At 35.7% G+C, this 18,751-nt stretch overlaps 1 protein-coding gene across 5 annotated transcripts in view; it reads right to left on the bottom strand.

Moving 5' to 3' along the window:
* IFT88 (intraflagellar transport 88) overlaps positions 1–17,822 on the bottom strand; it is a 47,654-nt gene extending 29,832 nt beyond the window's left edge. For 2 of the 5 annotated variants that reach the window (XM_031049538.2, XM_031049542.2), the window contains exons 1-15: positions 17,590–17,822; positions 16,622–16,765; positions 15,562–15,624; positions 14,773–14,829; positions 13,067–13,120; positions 11,480–11,543; positions 11,334–11,403; positions 10,124–10,214; positions 8,860–8,958; positions 7,566–7,668; positions 6,790–6,904; positions 6,460–6,691; positions 4,811–4,881; positions 4,128–4,214; positions 1,309–1,408 (exon numbers count right to left, since the gene is read on the bottom strand). In XM_031049538.2, coding sequence (XP_030905398.2) covers positions 1,309–1,408; positions 4,128–4,214; positions 4,811–4,881; positions 6,460–6,691; positions 6,790–6,904; positions 7,566–7,668; positions 8,860–8,958; positions 10,124–10,214; positions 11,334–11,403; positions 11,480–11,543; positions 13,067–13,120; positions 14,773–14,829; positions 15,562–15,624; positions 16,622–16,726 — 1,311 coding nt within the window. In that variant the 5' untranslated portion in view covers positions 16,727–16,765; positions 17,590–17,822. The remainder of the gene's footprint in view (positions 1–1,308; positions 1,409–4,127; positions 4,215–4,810; positions 4,882–6,459; positions 6,692–6,789; positions 6,905–7,565; positions 7,669–8,859; positions 8,959–10,123; positions 10,215–11,333; positions 11,404–11,479; positions 11,544–13,066; positions 13,121–14,772; positions 14,830–15,561; positions 15,625–16,621; positions 16,766–17,589) is intronic. The other 3 variants (XM_005149752.3, XM_031049540.2, XM_031049541.2) reach the window with 3 other exon arrangements.
* Between the last annotated feature and the right edge of the window lie 929 nt (positions 17,823–18,751).

Raw genomic sequence — 18,751 nt, 5'->3', positions numbered from 1 at the left:
GAGCAAATACTTCAAGTATCTGAGCTTTTTATTCAGATGAAGTTTTTTTTTTAACTGCTTTCAGTTCAAACCAAAAATTTTTTCAAACACACACAGAGACAATAAAAAAAAATCCCATGAGATTTTTTATGAAAACCTGGTATTATAAATTATAAAAATTTGATGAAGAGAGAAAAAATACATTTGTCTTAAAAGAAAAACCTTAAAAGAAAACTGCACATTCACCTCTATAGTACAACTTTGAAAATTCATTTGCAATTTATATGCATACAAAAGGTAGGCTACAGTTAACAGCCTGATGTACTTATTAGCAAGAGATTGAGGAAGGCAGTTCATCATAAAATTCATCTGCAAAGATGCCTCTAATTAATGACTGGACAGCCAGTTGAAGAAACAGATCTTACCTACATAAACATACATAACTAATTTCAATATGGCCAAAAATTACTTCACACATGTTTTTTAAAATACAACAAAATAATGAAGAGGGAACGTGTAATAATATGCATAATAAAAACTGTAAAAATCACAAAGATTTTGGTAGCTCTATTGTCTGAACAGTTAATGAGGTTTGAGCAATGAGCTATACTTTTACTTGAAAGTATCAACACTGTATCTTTCCTATGACCTCCCCCATTTGCTAACATACACTGTGGCTTAAGCTGCTATAGTATCTTTTCAGAAACAGGGATTCAGCCTAGCACTCTGCATTCCAGGGGATCAGTCTTTCATAAAAGATGTACAACTGTCCAAGCTCCTGAGCAGATGCTGAATTTAATTCAAGTTCATATTTCAATGGAAGTATAGGAGAGCTGACTGAAGTTCAAGGTCAGATTATAATATTTTAAGAGATGCTGTAAGAATTCCATAACCTAAAAAATACTTATGAAGTGCATCTGCATGTATTTTGGTACTATAGTCAAGCTAACGGAAAGATTCAGCTCACACCAATAAAAACACTTCCACATTGATTAGCAACATGCCTTCTAGGCTCCATTGACTGTACTGACTACAGTTCCATTAACTGTAATGACAGCCTGGACACCCAAGGAAGATAATTAAGTTTAGGCCACTGTAAACTTCTGCCACTGTAAATCTTCAGCCACTGTAAATCTTCTGTGGCAGAAATTTCATTTAGATAAAACTCATCTTCTGCCAGTGTTTTAATAGTTATTTTACTGTGCAGCATTGATCTGATTATTATGTTCGTATAAATCATTTCTCCCTTCTTGAAAAATATGCTATGGCTAAGAAAGATATCTTTGCCAATACAATATTAAAAAGTAGTAATGTGAAAAGCTACTATACCTGTTTAAAATCCTGCTGCCTCAAGTAAGTAGTGGCTTTATTTATTTCCAGGTCATTGGCTAACTCTACATATTGGGAAGTTTTTACTGCTTCAACACACCTGCAACAGAAAGAAACCCATTACCAAAATGTACCTGTGCAAATACTACCTTAAGTTACAGACTTTTACAGCTAATTTGCTTTCCAAAATGAGTTGTTTCTAACCTTTCTTCAACGAGACAAAGAGCACATTGAGTAAAAATGTGAAAAAAATCACAACAAAACAAAAAACAAGACCCATTTTATTCCCCTAACCTACCTTAACAATAGAATCTCTGCACTCTGTTGTTTTTTTTTTTTGTCAGCTGCCTAAATATCATGTTATTTTCCACCACTGAGTGATACCCCGTGTCAGATACTGACAAAAATGATTTTTCATACCATATTCTTTGGACATATCCTGTGAGTTAATTTTTTAAACCTTATATCCTGTTGCATATCCTTCCAGGCCCATAAAACAACATGGTGGACAAAGCCAGAGACTGCAGATTGTGTCCTTAAGCTACATAATAATAATAATAATAATAATGACATAATAATAAGCCTCTTCCTGGTTATCCCCCAGTTACTTTTGGCTTACGGTCTTATGCAAAATGAGGGCAGAACAGAACACAGCAGATAGTTCACATGTTCATTCACAGACACCATCTTCCAGGGCTTGATGTGGTGTACTTTAAAACAGCCTAGTCATTTGAAGCATGAACTTTATTTATTGTAGACATATACTGTTCTCTCAAACTGGAATTAAGTACACTTTGTGGAACTAAGAACAACTTTGTGGGATGCTTCTTTAATCCCTTCAACATTTTTTTTTTAAGTGGTGGAAAGCCACCTTCCTTTCTTCTAACAGTTAGCTAATTTGCCAGCAAGTTTAATTTAGCAAACTGCCTGCTGCTGGAATTGGGTTGGCACAGGGACAGTCTCTGCACAAAGTATAGGAATGTCTTTTGATGTTGGAAGAAAAATTATATAGACAAAAAAGCAATTTCTATAAAAACTGTAATAAAAGAAAATTCAAAAAACATTTTCAGCTATTAGTTAACAACTTTTAACCATAAAATCCAGTGACATCTAACTATCCAACTGTCCCTCACAGAACATGACAGAATAGTCCCAAGATCATGTCACATTTTAAGTAAGAATTTATGAAATCCAAAGATTATTTTTCCTCACTTTATTGTTGTAAATAAAATTAATCTGATTAAAAGCACATTTAATACTCAAGGGCTCATAACAAAGTGCAGTATTTGGAAAACTAAGCTCATGCTGCTAATTGAATTTCTTCACTGAATATCTCAGCTTAGAAGAATAGAGAGTAAATCTGTCCTGTTATACACAAAATAATCCCACACATCTCACCAGAAGTTGTTTAGTCAGTCAGAACAGGTATCATAGTGGCTTACTTCATGGCAAATATTTGGTGGATAGCACTATGGAAACTGAGTATCTAACACCCTTTTCCAGTTTTCTTGAACCAGAAACAAAATACAGAGCAAATATATCTGACTTCCTCATGCTAACAAGTTATAAAGCAGCAAGCTGATTTTCACATGATGTATTGTTTAAGTTCTTGTAAATCAGAATGGCAGAAGTAGAGAGATTATAAAATTATGATTATTAAAACATCAAACACCACCTTGTGGACTCTAGACGACTACACATGTCTGTGTCAGAGATTATTTCATGTTAGTATAAACAGCTTTATTAGCTAATTATAATTATAGGACCTGCAAAATTTTAAAATAAACCTAACTGGGACAGAAGAAAACAAATCAATGAATCAACCAAGCAAAAAATTATGAACAAAAAAACCAAGTAACACTGAAAAAAACAGAAAAATTCTCTTTTCTCCACTGAATTTCCTTCACTTCCCAAACACTAGGCATACCTTTTAATAATACTGTGGCTGGAGATACAGAACATTCATTTGCGTACATGTTATTTTCCAATATTATTATTAAAACTACTAAAAAAAATAAAGTCCTTATAATAGAAAACTAAATAGTAATCAGAAATAAATCCTGAAAAATTATGTTAATCAATTTTATACTGTCCTTAACAGGAATTGTGTTTATTTTGTTTCATGTCAAAGAAAAGTTTGCTGTAGGAAGTACAACAGAAAGCAATAGCTAAGATGTAAACTGAAAAATTGAGTGGATTCAGAAGGCAAAACGGTAAGCTGTTTCAGCAACCTATCACTGTATACACTTGCATAAGTGTTTGAGAAACCATACATTAAGTTTATATTTATAAGCATTAAGTTTATAAATGAAATGCAAATAACCCTTTCTAATAATATTTAGATTACAGTGTTTTATATAATGGCTCTATGGAGTAATGAAAACTTCTAAGGTCCCCCAAGTCTTCATTATGCTACCTTCAGACTTACAGCAAAGAGTAGCAATCGCTGCCTTCTTCATAGCATTTGCCTGTGGAGACTTTTAAAAGTTCTTTAGTACTCAAATCATTTTTTCAAATTCAACTGAACTTTAAGAAGCTCTTTCTGTGCTAATACAGAACAGTTCAAAATGTATGATTAATATTTGAGTTTCAATAATAAATGACATTTATTTTTAACACAGAATAGACTCTAATGCTTTGGTTTGTTCTTCTCCACAGCATTATGGAGGTAAACTGAAAATAGGCTGGACACTATGTTTGAGATGTGAAGCAAACTTATGTTTCCCAGGCTGTTTGTTTGTGCATCTGGTTTCATAGGCAGCATATAGAGAAGCTGGCATATAGTTCAGACAAAAAAAAAGCCCCACTTGGACTCTTACCAGTCATAGCCCACTGCAAAAGATGTCTCAATTACTGGTGCAATGAGTTTAGCAGCTGTCATGATGTAATCCTCTGCCATGGATTTCCTGAGAAAAAACAAAAACAAGAAAAAAGAATTAAAAAAAAAAAAAACCAATACACAAACATGTCACCATTTCAAATACATGAATAACCAACAAATATAATAATATACCCAACAAATATAAAAATAACCAAGTCTGTTCTTGCTTCTTCCTGTACTCAGGACAATCTTAGAAGTTAATCTAACCAGTCCTCTGCTACTGTCCTGTATCTTGATAAAGCTCTCTGTTTTCCTGTTTTCCTTTCACTGCACACTGTAGTTGTATTTAAAAAAAACCAAACAAAATAACAAAACACACAAAAAAACCCTAAACCACCAAAACATCAAAACCAAAACAAAAAAAAACCAAAAACCCACAAAAAAAACCCCAATAAACAAAACCACACCAAAACAATGCTGCAAGTGTTAAGTAATTTGGGGTAGATCTTCTACTTTAGTGCAGTACACTAAACTGAGTGATCCAACCACTTCTTCCAAGCATACTCTTTCCTAAGAATTACAATGACACTTTTATAACAAGAGTTGTGGACAGCTGAGAAGACTGATAATACTTTCAGGAGCTCAAATCCATGACATCACAGTCAAAGACTCCACCATTACCTCTCACGTTCCATTTGTCCTAAGCTGTCATTTTTAATAGCTTCAATCAGTAGATTTGTATGTGGATCATCCTGGAGGAAAACAAAGCAACAGCAGATTACGCCAGAACACATGCATTTTAATTATTTTATAGAAAATATGACTAAACATAAATTGATGCAAATTACATAGTCTATAATGTCACTTACTACTTCTCACACTTTAAAAAGCTAGCTTCAGTTTGAAGTAGTTTTCTAACCCCCAAATCTGAAATTGTCATTACAACTACTTTAATCCTGCTTTCCTGCTCATGTATGAGGTCATAACTCACATTAGCTACACCCAGTAACAACCCTAATGTCACATGTATCAGACTGGGAAGGCTATAAATCACAGTGAGAATACTCACATGCTTAGAAGAGCAGCCTTAAGCATCTGATGAACTGCAGCAGGTGAGGACCTGTGCTACCTTCTCATCACAATAAATCACATGGTCATCTTGTGGTTTCTATCACAGATCTCTGTTATTTCTAAAAGAACTAATGCAAGTATTCTGTGTAGCCATCCCTTCCTCATTTATTGAAGATAGATCATAAATTTATACAAAACAAAAACCAGAAGGAAACTTTGTGATCTTTTCTAACCTCTTCATAACAAAATACGTAACTTGGAATGTTAAAGCTATAGCTTGCCTATCCTTATAAAAAACTTCTACAGTCTAAAGCCTTCCTTCCGATGGATAAATCTTATGCAGTCTTCAATTAATCTAAGTGTTTAATGACCCTTACTGTTACATAACTTCTAATATAAGAAATTTTATATATATACATTATATATGAATATATAAGAAGTTCTATGAATATTAATATACATACTACAGCTATAAAACTTTATTTGCTTATGCCAGGACAATAGGAAGCAACAGCTACTCTTAAGCTGCAAATAGTTTGAAGACTAATCATATCTTTGATCTTTAGGACTGAAAATGGAAGCTTTGCATCACTGAGAAAAAAAAAAATTGTTAAGAGAATATGAGTATCTTTCTATAGAGGACCTTCCTAAGAGGGACCCTAAACCTATTAATTATATCTTCTCGTCTTTAATATCATGAGCTCCTGGTTTCATGGTACAAAGGAACACCACTTTCCAACCAAGTCTAATAAACTAAAATAAGCACCTGTGAACTTTAATGGAACTTTCTTCTGTAAGATAACATTATGGTATTTCAAGTTTATTAACATTCATTTTGCGATAACTTGCATTAACTTACTCATTGCTTTGCTCCCTTTATTTTAGCTTATAAATATTTTATTACAATTTTATATGAATAAAGGAAGTAAAGCAGTAAGAGAGCTATGTAAGTCAGCTCAGATGAATTTCAACAAAATCATTATGAAGACAACTGTCTGGTGTGAATTTTATGCGTATTTTTTATCTTTTGAGGAAAAAAGGATTTCAATGTTCCCAGCATTATTTTACACTTCTGAGCAGTACTGCCACACTAAGTTCATGCTAATAAAAAATGTTATTTTAGATACATAAATACACAGCTACTTACATATTCAGTACAGTCCAAGCATTCAATGTCTCTCCCTCTTTCTGCTGATTTACCATATAAAGACACAGTTTGTTTTGTTCCAACATACATAGTTTATTTTGTTCAAACTTACATTTGGTGAAATGTATTTGTCATCGTAATTCACTTCACAGGGAACTGCAATCAGTTTTTGGAAGGCTTTTTTCATTTGCTCACAGTTTCCAATAGCAAAATAACATAGGATCAAGTTGAAGCCTGTCTTCAGGTTTGGGGACATGCTCATTATAAGTTCAAATGAAGAAATGGCATCAATGTATTGGCCAGTTTTAATAAATGCAACACCAATATTTTCCATTATTTTAATCCTAAGTAAAGAAATCAGGATTAGATTATACTTTTAACTATCAAATCATACTGTATCCAAACCTTGTACTCAGAACTGTGCCTACTAGCAGTAACTCACCTCATCTCTTTGTGGACGCTAGGAATTTGGTCTAGAGCCATACGGTAGAATTTAATAGCTTTGGAATAGTTCCGTTGTTTTAAATATATGTTTCCCATATTGACCTTCAGTCTCCCTATCAAAAGAAGTCAATGAGTTACAGCCTTTTAAAACATAATTACAACATTCTTACATTGTTTCAAAGTGACAGACGAGAACAACTTCTTAACAAATTTGCCTTCAGTGCCAGGGTACTTCAGGGCCATTTGTACCAGGGCCCCAGACGCACTGCACAGAACAGCCTCTTGTGAATTTTCACCCAGAGGGAGACACAGTAATGAAACCTGGAAAAGAACTGTATTCTGATTTTGATTGTGAATTAAGTGATGTGGTAGAGATTATTTATAGTGCTATCCAGGAAGACAGCTGCAAATAAGCATCTCTGAGAGAAGTGCACCATGGGGGTGGCAAAGATGTGCAAAATACTAAAAGAAGCTTTCAGAAGAAGAAAGCTGAGTCAAAAGAAAAAAAAAAGGTATTTCAGCAGACAATACAGTGTGTGGTGTTAGAAAATTATGTATGTGGCTTTATGTTTATCTTAGCCTACGGAAAGGGAAGATTTCATTACTTGAAGAATAAAACCACATTAAGTTATACTAAATCAAAGATTACGAGTGTCTGTCATCCACTCTGACAGATACAAGAGCTAGGATCTCTGTGAGTCAACACCATGCAGACAAAGTCCTCATGTTGACTGTCTGACTACCAGTTTTAATCCACTTTGAAACGTAACCTACCTCCACTGGTGAACAACTTATTCTTCACTATAACTTGGTAACTATTCAGTGCTTCAGCGTACATTCCATTAGCAGCATACTGACAAGCCAGATTTAAAAGAACCTACAGAAAAACGCAATTATAGGTACAAGAAAATATGTTGTTCTCTCAACAGTAATAAACATTAATTCATAATAGGTCATTTTAAATTAATTTTACCTTGTCAAAATTATTGCTTTTACCAATTTTAAGCTTCTGATCTTTAATGCTCCTTTGTTCTTGTACATTGACATTGAGAAAACAAGTTTCAAATCCACTTACTTTAAGTAATTATTTTAATTTTGTACTTAAATTTAACTACCATTAAAAGTCATGCTAAGTGGACCTCAGACCCAAGCAAGCACAATGTTATAATGCAAGCTTATTAGAAAACATTCATACAAGGTAATTCTCAGAGATTGTGTGTAATTTATGACTCCAAACATGTGGAAAATGCTCCTACTATCCATGGTCACTCAGTTTATGAAGAGAGAATTTTTTCAAACTGCTGTTTCAAATCGAAGTTCTGCTTGTGTCTGGCAAAATATCTCTGCATTTTTTAACCCAGCTTTACTTGACCTTCACCGTAAAATGAATTACTATGTCCGTCTAATTCTATGCATTCATTATTAACAATTGTCTCTAGAGCACTACCTGCAGTACAACTTTAAATTCTCCTAATTATTTTTATGTGTATTGTATTCATTTCTTAAAAATGTCTACTATTCATTTGAAAAACAGGATGTAGATCTATATGCCTGCTTTAAGATTCAGGATTTAAGAATATTACTATGTCCTACTTCATATGATTTATTTTCTGTCACTTTACGGCTCAAGTTAAATGCAGTGTCTGATCTCTCCTGTCTTCTCTTGTCATGTTACATTTTCTAGACTATTTATTTTTGAAGTACAGGGTTTACATCTATTTTGGTATACATGTTTTGCATGTGAGTAGATAAATGGAACAGGTATTCATGGGCATCTTTCTTCCCTTAATGTTGACTACATGGTTTCTCTGGTACTTGAAATTGCAGGGGCATAGACTCAATGATCTAAATGAATCTTTGCAACTTTTTAACTTTTGGACTTTTTAACTTCAAGAAGTCATCTACTTTATCTTCATAAACTTCTCCTACCACCAAATGTAAACTGTACCTGATCTGGTACACTGCTAGGAGCATTACAATAAACAAACACTCAGCAAACACTAAAACGTCCCTTCAGGAGACTTTTTTACCAAGACCTTTCACTCACTGAAGATTTCTAAGCACTTACTGAGTAAGTGAGGTCTAAGTTTTCTGGAGAATTAATTTGTTCACGTTGTCTCACCAACACTCTTTCCTTTCTCCCGGCCTCTCTTGCTTTTTCCAGAGCCTTAAATAAAACACTAGAATATAAGCAATGCCTTGAATGAACCCAAAACAAGTATGAAAAGAATATACTCCTGTCTATTTTCTTCAGATGCACTGACTGTACCCAATACCTGAAAAGTAGCAAAATAACCCAGATAAAGGTGTTGATTAGCAGTAAGAAGACATACAGTTGTCTAAGTCTGCTTAGCTGACTAATGTTAGAGAAGTATAGTCACAACTATACACACCATAATAATTAGATAATGGTGACCCTAGAAGATTATTTTACTTGTTTTAATCATAGAAACCACACAAATGTTAAACAATCAACACCCCAAGCCCACACCCTCATCTCCATGCCCCCCCCCCCAAAAAAAAAAAAAAAAGAGCACTTGGGCTTGGAATGTTTCCTTAGTTGCAGAATCCCAGTGCATACAGGTGTTGGAAAGAAGAAACTGAAGGCAGAAAGTGAACTTCCATTTTACGCACATGGAGGCTGTACATGTACTTTGACTAACTGGTAAATTGCTTCCCTTTTTTTATCTATCCACAAGTGGTATTTCACATATGTTCACAATTAGAGTAATTCCAAAATAATTATTTTATCCAGTAATAATCTTCTGCAGATTGGTGTTAAGACCCTTTGTATAAGTAATGCTATGGGTCTGCATGTGCCAACAGCAGTCTTGTTTGCCTCTGCAAGCATGAAATGTTCAAGAAAGTAATGGCTAGCGCTACTGCTATTTGGAAGGTAGCAGTGAAGGAACTACTTCTCAAGGTATAGCTTGATTCTTAGTCTTCATGACAGAAGGCAAGTCCAACTTGACTGTTTCATAGCTAATGAGTTGGCAACTTTGATGGCAGAAAAATTTATATTCTGCCTACTCCCACAGAGCCCATAGATTAGACTGGACAAATCTGTGCCACTATGACTAACTGATCAGACGCATCTGAAGAGGTCAGTGGGGTTATGGGGAAGAGAGCTTTTTTAGCACTGAAATCTTCATGAATATATACACAAGAAATACAGCTCCTACCCTTTTTTTTGACAATACAAGGTACCATTGGATTAGAAGTTACAATTAAGATGATTTAATAATTTTAAACATTTGAACCCAAGTTAGTTTGAAACTATTTATACAAATTGTTCTTGCCATAATAGCAAAACTGAAATCCAGAAAAATTACCAATTTCAAGTCTCCACAGCTGTTGGCAATGCAGCTTTCTTCAACCAGTTCATTCACTTTTTTTTCCAACTGCCTAATCTTCTCTTCTGCACTAAAATAAAAATAAGATTAAAAGGATTAATACCAGTAACGTAACTGCACACACCAAGCTTTTACGCAGGATATTCTCAAAATAACATAGTGATGTATCACATAATACAGATAACTGGTTCTCCCATCAAAGAAAATACAATGTGAAATTATGCCCAGAAAAGATCCTCCGAAGATATCACATACACACTTTCAATCTGAAAACAGACACAAGAAAAAAATAAAACCTCTTATGAGAATAAGACAGACAAGCAAATTCCATGGACCCAATTTGTTCAGATGTAATGACAGAACAAACAAACGGGCCAGTAAACCTTTCAAATCCAACACTTAGTGAAATGAAATATTGTATAAAGAGCAATTCATTGAACTTTCATTTGCATAGATAACTTTAAAGGATACCTTGCAAATGGAGATTTTATTAAAAAGTTGTTATTTATCTGGATTTTTTTCTCAGTTAAATAACATTTCAGTAGGATTCCCTGCTCCTATATAGCCATATTTGAGGAGTACAACTCCTGTACTGAAAAGCTCAATGACTTGTTCTGAGTGCACTCAAAATATTTGCATTGGCACCAGCCTGCAAGTTTTACCTCAAGTGCTAAGGTTAAAGTGAAACAGGAGAAACAGTACACAAATTCTCCCAAGTCTTCCTAGAGAGCTGCAAGAATTATGGTGTTCACATACTTTTCCATGATCCTCTGCAATTCTACATAAGTATGACAGCAACTGTATGGCAACAACTGTGTCCAGGCTGCTGAGCTAAAGTCAGATCCAGAAGTCACTGAAATTGGACATTCCTGAAAGTCAGGGCCATTGAGTCTACCTGCATAAATGTTTGTGCCACTGTTTCACTTAGTTAAGAGTATGGCTCCTCGAAGTTCCATAACTGTCTGGATGTGAAACATAGAATCATAGAATAGTTAGGGTTGGAAAGGACCTTAAGATCATCTAGTTCCAACCCCCCTGCCATGGGCAGGGACACCTCACACTAAACCATACCACCCAAGGCTTTATCCAACCTGGCCTTGAACACTGCCAGGGGTGGAATGAAATCCTATTTCTACCCATAGTTGATTTTTTGTTGCTCTGAAGTAATTTAATGCAAGACTGAACAAACCTGTCTGCATTTTTTGCTTCCAGAGGTGGAACAGGACCTCTTCCCTGACCAAGAGGATCAAATGGAGAACCTGCACAATAAAAAGAGCACTGAAAATTGTAAAATAACATCTCCCTCTGGCAGCTGGCGATTTCTACAAACCATACCTCTCATAGCTGCCCTAGTGTAACCTGCAGCACGCACTGCTGTCATTGGTCGAGCAACCCCGTCCTTAAATAAAGAGGAAGACATATTAGAATAATCCTCCTAAAAATAGACTGTGGACAGGAGAGACATCAGTTACATATTACAAAACTTTTAAATACTAAATCAGTTGTTACCACCTCAGTAAACTGAGTATTTTTAAAATGCTTTTATTTCTCAAATATTATACATCATAATCTGTCTGCAATGTAGAGGAGCAAACACTATCAGGAAACTGCAACAAGGGAACACTTACAACTTCGTGTCAATTTTTTATGTATTCAGAATACTTTATTTCAAAAATCCTTCATTTTTAGAACATTCTTAAAAACTGTTGCTCTTGAGATTTGTAATGTACTCTAGTCTACTGCCACACTGTTTCAGACCTCAGTTTGTTTTTTCATTTTTATTGACAATAAAGAGAATCCTACGAGATTATGGATCAGAATGTTTTACTTGGTCTAAACTGAGAGACACAAACCAACCAGTTTTTAGTATTTGTAACTTATTACTAGACAATGCCTTCCAACACATTAGTGTCTGATCCCACCCCACACTGGTTTATTAAACTTACCTGTCAGGACACCGAGTGTACTAATAAAGACCTCAGTGGCCCAGAACAGACTCATAGGGGGTCCTTTAGCTACATACCATACCTGTAGGTCCAGGAACTTTGCCTAATCTCAACCCTTTTCCCTCAGCCCCTGCCCAAGCTTTGCGGGAAGACTACTTGTTTCCTCATCAGCCACTCCTATGCATGGCTGGAGAGTCCCCTGATGCAGATTTCAACCTGACCTCCTGGACTGAGTTTAGCCTTGCCTTGTCACTATGGATCTGGTCAGTGATCACTGGTGCTAACCTTAGTCTATGCACTGACTTTTTGGCTTGACCTTGGACCTGCTTCATCACCATGCTATTGCATTATGTTCTGGACTTTTGGTTGGACACAGACACCATTTCTGGGTGGATCCTACTTGCCTAGCTCAAGTGTTGTGGAAATGGGTCCTACCTGGTGAGGCCCCTGCATGGCTGGCTATGCAACTTCCACCTAGGCTCCTGGCTTGCCTTCCTTCAGGGAGTAGCTCTACTCTTGATTCTCCCTGATAATTCCAGTTTCCCTCTTGGGCTGACACAAAAGAATATAGCGACTGTATATATATTTAATATTAAGTCGATATACTTAAAGGTGTTGGTGAGAAAGTCATTTGTAAATTGCAGCAGATTCTTATTAGAGTACAAGTACCTAAGAAAAACATTAAAGCCAGAATGTATCTCTTTCCTACTTCAACAAAGAAAATATTCATTGCATGTCAATAAGTGTTAAAAACACTACACTGATACTGCTTCCAACCCTGTTTTCAAATAAAATACTCATCACAAACAAATACTCATCACAAAATTTTCTGACGGCAAGAAAAAGGACTAATTAAACAGTGTAATAATCGGTATTATTTCAATAATCTTTTTAATACTTGTATTAAACCCAAACATATAACAGAAAACTTCACTGTTCCAAATCAATATAAATTGTAAATATTTAAACTTTTTACCTGTATAGCTCCTGTCACTGGTCTTCCCATAGATGAAGTTAAAGTTGCCTTTGACTATAAAAATAAGTAAATTGTTTGAAACTAGCATTCACAAAGGATTAGAACACTGTAAAGGCTATGTATGGTCTTCTCAATATTGAGTTTTAGAAGTTGATTTAACTCCCACAGAAGTTCATAGAAAAGTTCCCATTTATGTTATCCACATGCAATATACTGCCAGTGCCCAGTAGATTTAAAGATCTTGAACACTTCCATTAGCACAAATTCACAATACTGTTTTTTATGTCTAGATATTTCTGTCAGATCTTTTAAAAAATTTATACAGAAATTTATCTGAGGCAGCAGTACTTTGAATTATTAAATTATTGAAATTAATACCTTTAAATTAAACAAGTAATTTATACAAAATATATTGGTAAGATTCTCAGGACATCTTATAAGATATTAATACTAGGACAGACTTTAAGTCATACTTTCATACAGATTTATTTTACAGTAAATATAGATATACTTTAAAATTGACAATGAATATTTTTTCCCATTAGCTGACATGCCACATACTGTTCCTCTGTAGCTGTGTTAAAATCATAAAGAAATAAACATGAAATACTTAGTAGTAAGTGCAAAAGATTGCTACAAATATACAAATACAAACGTACAAAAATTAAGGTTTTCAGGCCATGAAAAAGTATTCCATTAATTCCCACTCAGATTCACTATTTTACCCACTATCCATCACACATCATGACTGAGTTTTGGTTTTCCTGATAAGGCTGAATCTGTATTAACAATGTCTGTAGTGCATGAGAAGTAAATCTGAAGAATGAAACAGGCAGTACTGTGGAGTGGACAATGCTTTGGAGGTTTCTGGCTCTACTACTGCAGATGACCTCAATCTTTATTATCCTTAGGAGATGCCTTTTTGTGCACTCCTTTAAGAAGATAGCTTTTCCTGTTACAGTGTGTTACTGCACTAGACGTCTGCAAACACAACTGCTAAGAAAAAGCAGACTTAAAAAGGAATATATCCAGAGCAGGTAACAGAAGGTTCAGAAGGTTGTACTTCAGTGATAGAATTCAGGTGTTCTTGAAGTTGTTAGCCAACTAACTTGCATGAGAGATCTAAAGCACTGTGATGTTCCTTCTTGTCATAAAACTTACAAGAATCTAAGAGCACTGTCTTTTCAAACTTGGCTGAGACAGCCTAACAGGTTTAAAATCTATTGGGATAGGGGGATAGTGGATATACCACTAGTGTATAACTTCTATTTCCATAACAAACCAGGTTAATGAGATAGTTATTTAAGAATTACAATAGATTAAGTATAGCAAAGTATATAACCAACTTTTCCTGATTAAACTAGAGGTGATTTCAAAGCCCACATTTTTTAAGACTTAATTTCACCTTAACTTCCAGACAACTTTCCTACAAGAAAATCAAGCTAGTATCTTGGAATCTTCTGCCTTACACAGTACAGAAGTTGATTTGGAGTATGGTTTGGGAGGAAAAAAATAAATTAAAAAAATCAGTGACCATGCCTTGTAATGACCAACTTGTACAAGTGTAAAGTTGCAAATGAATTAAAATCAGTGAATACATGTGGTTCACTGGAAGGAACTATCTACATAAAAAGAGCTCAATTCATGCAAGGCATTTCTGGTAAATGCCTCATTTTCATTAAGAATACAACAGAACAAAAACCTACCCCAAATCCAGTAGCTAAAGGTCTTGAAGTTGGTGTACCAGGAATTCTGGCTGTCCCCTGGGTGGGGAAAAAAAACAATCAAAGAAACACCATTTAACAACCATATATGTTAATTTTTAGTCTTTCTATACAGTTTCTATAGTGAATTCATAGAAATAATGCTTCAATTGTTATAGAAAGGATTTTCACTGTACCAACAGATTATTCTAGCAAAGAAGTAATATTAATCAGACAGTTCCAGCTCTTTTTTAGACACACCACATATACTTCTAAAGTACAGCTGCCAACTTTATATTTGGTTTTTAAAACTGAGGTAATATTAAATCAGAGCTAAATGAAAATAAAAAATAATGCAAATTACATTAATATGAAGAAAAAAATCAGAATAATCACACATGGTTTTCTAAATCCCACTGTTCAGTATGCATCGCAGCTTCTTAACTGTATGTCAGAGCTACTAATTCTATATACAGAATATTACACAAAGTCCTTTCAGAATGTATTGCTTTGCTTTTTAACAAGGTTTTATCCCATTTTATCAAACAAGAATACATATTTTTAACCAAAGTTCCTTGTTCACTCTAGCTTACTCCCTGAACTTAATAGAAGTCATGCTCTGCTAATTTTTTAACTTATTTTTGCTATAAATAACTGAAGTCTGTATCTTCATGTTACTGGTACACAAAAAAAGTTAAGAGGTTCCCAAGAAAAGTCTGTATCAGTGTCAAAATTATAGTTAGCCCTCTAGAGAAGGCCTCCTCTCCTGCAATGTTTTTTAAAGGTACTTACAGGGGGTCTTCTACCATGACTCGTTCTTGCTGCCTGTTGAAAAGCTACATCATTTTCTAAATCCTAGAAAAAAAAAATACACCTTTTTAAAACCCCCAAAAGCCAAAGCCACAGTTCCAGAACCTTAGGACCATTGAAAGCAGATAGGTAAAAAAAAACAACTCTTCTTCCAAAAATACTTGACTTGAAAATAACTGAATGACAGGTTTTACTGACAATACATGTTATGTTATTTGGTCTACCTTTTTTTGTATTTTGGATCATTGAATGTAAAACCTCATTATTCTCTGAAAAAATGAAGACACACTGAAGAAGCAGAGCTTAAGTGATGAAATGTAACATGTCATTTTATTTCCATCCAAAAGCTTACTACTAGCACTATTTCTACATTTTAATATTAACACGTGTCATGCAAATACATTGAGAGATTTCATGTCTCAGGTCACATTGAATTTGGCACTGGGATTTCACATAAGATGCTAATTCTTGCCAGAGTGGCCCTGCTTTGAGCACGGTAGTGGGTTTGGACTGAATGACTTCCCTGATATTGCAATTCCATTACACCAGCAGTTACCAGGAAGTGGTCTGCGGGGCTACCTTAAGTTATCCCAGATGCTCTACTGATTGTACAGAGACCTGCAGAACTCTGCTCTACTGTTCAGCAGCAGGACTGTAAGAGACTAATGACCTACTGACCAGTTAAAATGCCTCTTGTCAGAAAACTTGCTGCTGCACACTGTCTGGGAAACATCCCATTGAAAGCATCTAAATGTGAATATGGTCTTCAAATAACTAGGATTTTATACTTCATAAATTCTAACCATTACAGCATGTTAGATCTGCTACAAGACGTACACAGGTATTTTGTTGGAATGTAAAACTATCAAAGAAATAACTATTTAAGACTTGTGAAAATTTATATATTTTTTGCTAAATAAAGAAAATTTCACTTCAAAGTAGTTAGTACACTTCCACATTACTATACCCACATGTCCTTATCTTGTACTTAGATGGTAAAACCCTATGTATGGGAAAGGTGGAAAACAGCAAATATTTTTACCTCTGTGTCAAAAGTGGGATTATAATCATTGTAGCCAGAATAGAGATCATCTTCATCAGCATCAGGAGCCAGATGCACGTTTTCCATCATTTTTCTGTGAAACATTTAACGTGCCAAGTATTCTCTCTGTGGTTTTACATAAAGCTTTTAAAATGTGAAACATAAATACTAATGAGGTTTGCAAGTTCAAAACAGTACAAATTGCATGTAAAATTTTAATTGCTGTCTTTGAAATGAAAAATAAGTTATTAATAGTCATAACAACTAGGATTTACCTATACAAAGTATTAAATGACACCATTTCATGCAATTGTATTTTGTTAGGTATTTATACCACTGTCACAAAAATTGTCTTAAAGGTATTTATCATTAAAACTGAATCATCACAACAAATAACTATTATTTTTAGAATTATACATTTACATTCTCAGATAATTCAGATTTAAGATAATTCTCTAGTATCCTAAAGTTTGCCTTTTTTACTGGGCCATAGTAGTCAGTCTAATTTGAAAGATATCTCTTCCAGCTTCAGATATTCATTCCTTTCATATAACTTTCCCATTTCCATTCAAATGGTTTTTAAGAACTTCCAGGAGCCTGGGTTCCAATGACTTTCTTCACAAATACTTCAGTGTGCTACAAAACAGGCTAATACAGCTGCATTCACCTTGTGGTCTTTCCACTACTGAGGACACTAAAGAGGTCTCTCTGCCTGACTACATATTTTCATTAAAACCTTAAGACAACATTTGGTTTTATCTAGAACATGAAACACATGCCCTGTAGCAAGTGAGCCTTAGCCAGGAGGAAGTGCAGCGCAACCCACAGCGGACCGGTTCCACTGCAGCATCCCCCTTGAACGTGGCCTGTTCTAAGCTCACGCGGTACCACCGCAGAACGAAGCCGAATCGCTCCTGAACGCAGATTTCGCCAATCAGCACTGAAAGCTGGAGACCGTGGCGATATACCTCACAGCGGCTCCGCCTTCTCGAGGGTGGCGGAGGGGCGGCGAGAGGCTTAGCGAATCAATGCTACGGTGCCAACACTATGGTGCCAAGACGCCGGTGCCAACATCCCCACCCCAACACGGACGAACACAGCTCACGTGTCCTGCTCTCAGGTCAGCCACGGCCCTCTCCCTCCACGCCGATAAACGCCACCAGGCCCAGCCTGACCGCGTTGCTAGGGGTACGCCGGCGGAGGCGGTCCCATAATGCACCGCGCCTGGGCGGTTACAAGACGGCGGAGCACAGCGCAGCGCAGCGTCCAGGTTGAGAGTGTTCGCAGAAGCTTTTTACCTGCCTGTGTGGCCTGCTGTGGGGGGATGGGTTCGCGGTAAACGGAAGACTCCTTGTGCGAAGCAGTAAAAGTCGTATCATATGATAGACGTGCAAGCAAATTTTGTTTCCCCCTATGCTTTCCTCATCTTCTGGAAAAGGAACACAAAGCTACTGGTAAGAAGGGGAGGCTTATCAGACTGCTTACCTTTAGTCCACAGAACAAAGAAAACATAAATGGAAAAAAGATCTCTCGTGGGCTGGGCACTGCGTCACATTGTGCAAATAAAAGTCTGTGAGGTGGATATTTAATGACTGTAAGGGGAAAATTAGGATAAATGAGTTTCTGAAATATTAAATAGACAACAATTAAAATAGGGGGGGGAAATTCTAGCCTTCTCCATAATGAGAAATTTAGAATTACAGAATCACAGACTAATTCATGCTCAAAAAGAGCTCAGGAAATCTCACCCATCCTAGTTTAAATGTCTTTGTGTCTCTTCCCAAGAGTAAAACCAACCTGCTGATATTTTATGGTGAAAATTGATATTTTAGGCTATAGATTTGCTATCATGAGAGTAAAGCAAATCTGTTGTCATAAGGTAAATGGCTTCTTGCATAGTTGTCAAACGTTGTGTTCAAGCACAAGGCCCATAACTGAGTGTACTTCAGAGCATGTTTCTCAAGCTCCAGATTATTGCTGGCGTGTGCCCTGTGGAGTGCGATAGGGCTGCACCTTAGGCACAGCTCTTGGGTAGGAGCCAGCACCTGTGGACAGAGACCTCATCACAGCCACCACTCATGTTCAGGGTACTCAGCCACACCATTTTCTCCACTGAGCTGAGAAATCCAC

Source organism: Melopsittacus undulatus, chromosome 2 (genome assembly GCF_012275295.1).
Source record: "Melopsittacus undulatus isolate bMelUnd1 chromosome 2, bMelUnd1.mat.Z, whole genome shotgun sequence".
In the NCBI taxonomy this organism is placed as follows: Eukaryota; Metazoa; Chordata; class Aves; order Psittaciformes; family Psittaculidae; genus Melopsittacus; species Melopsittacus undulatus.
Note: the sequence above shows the minus strand (reverse complement) of the source record. Positions and strands in the feature narration are given on the sequence as shown.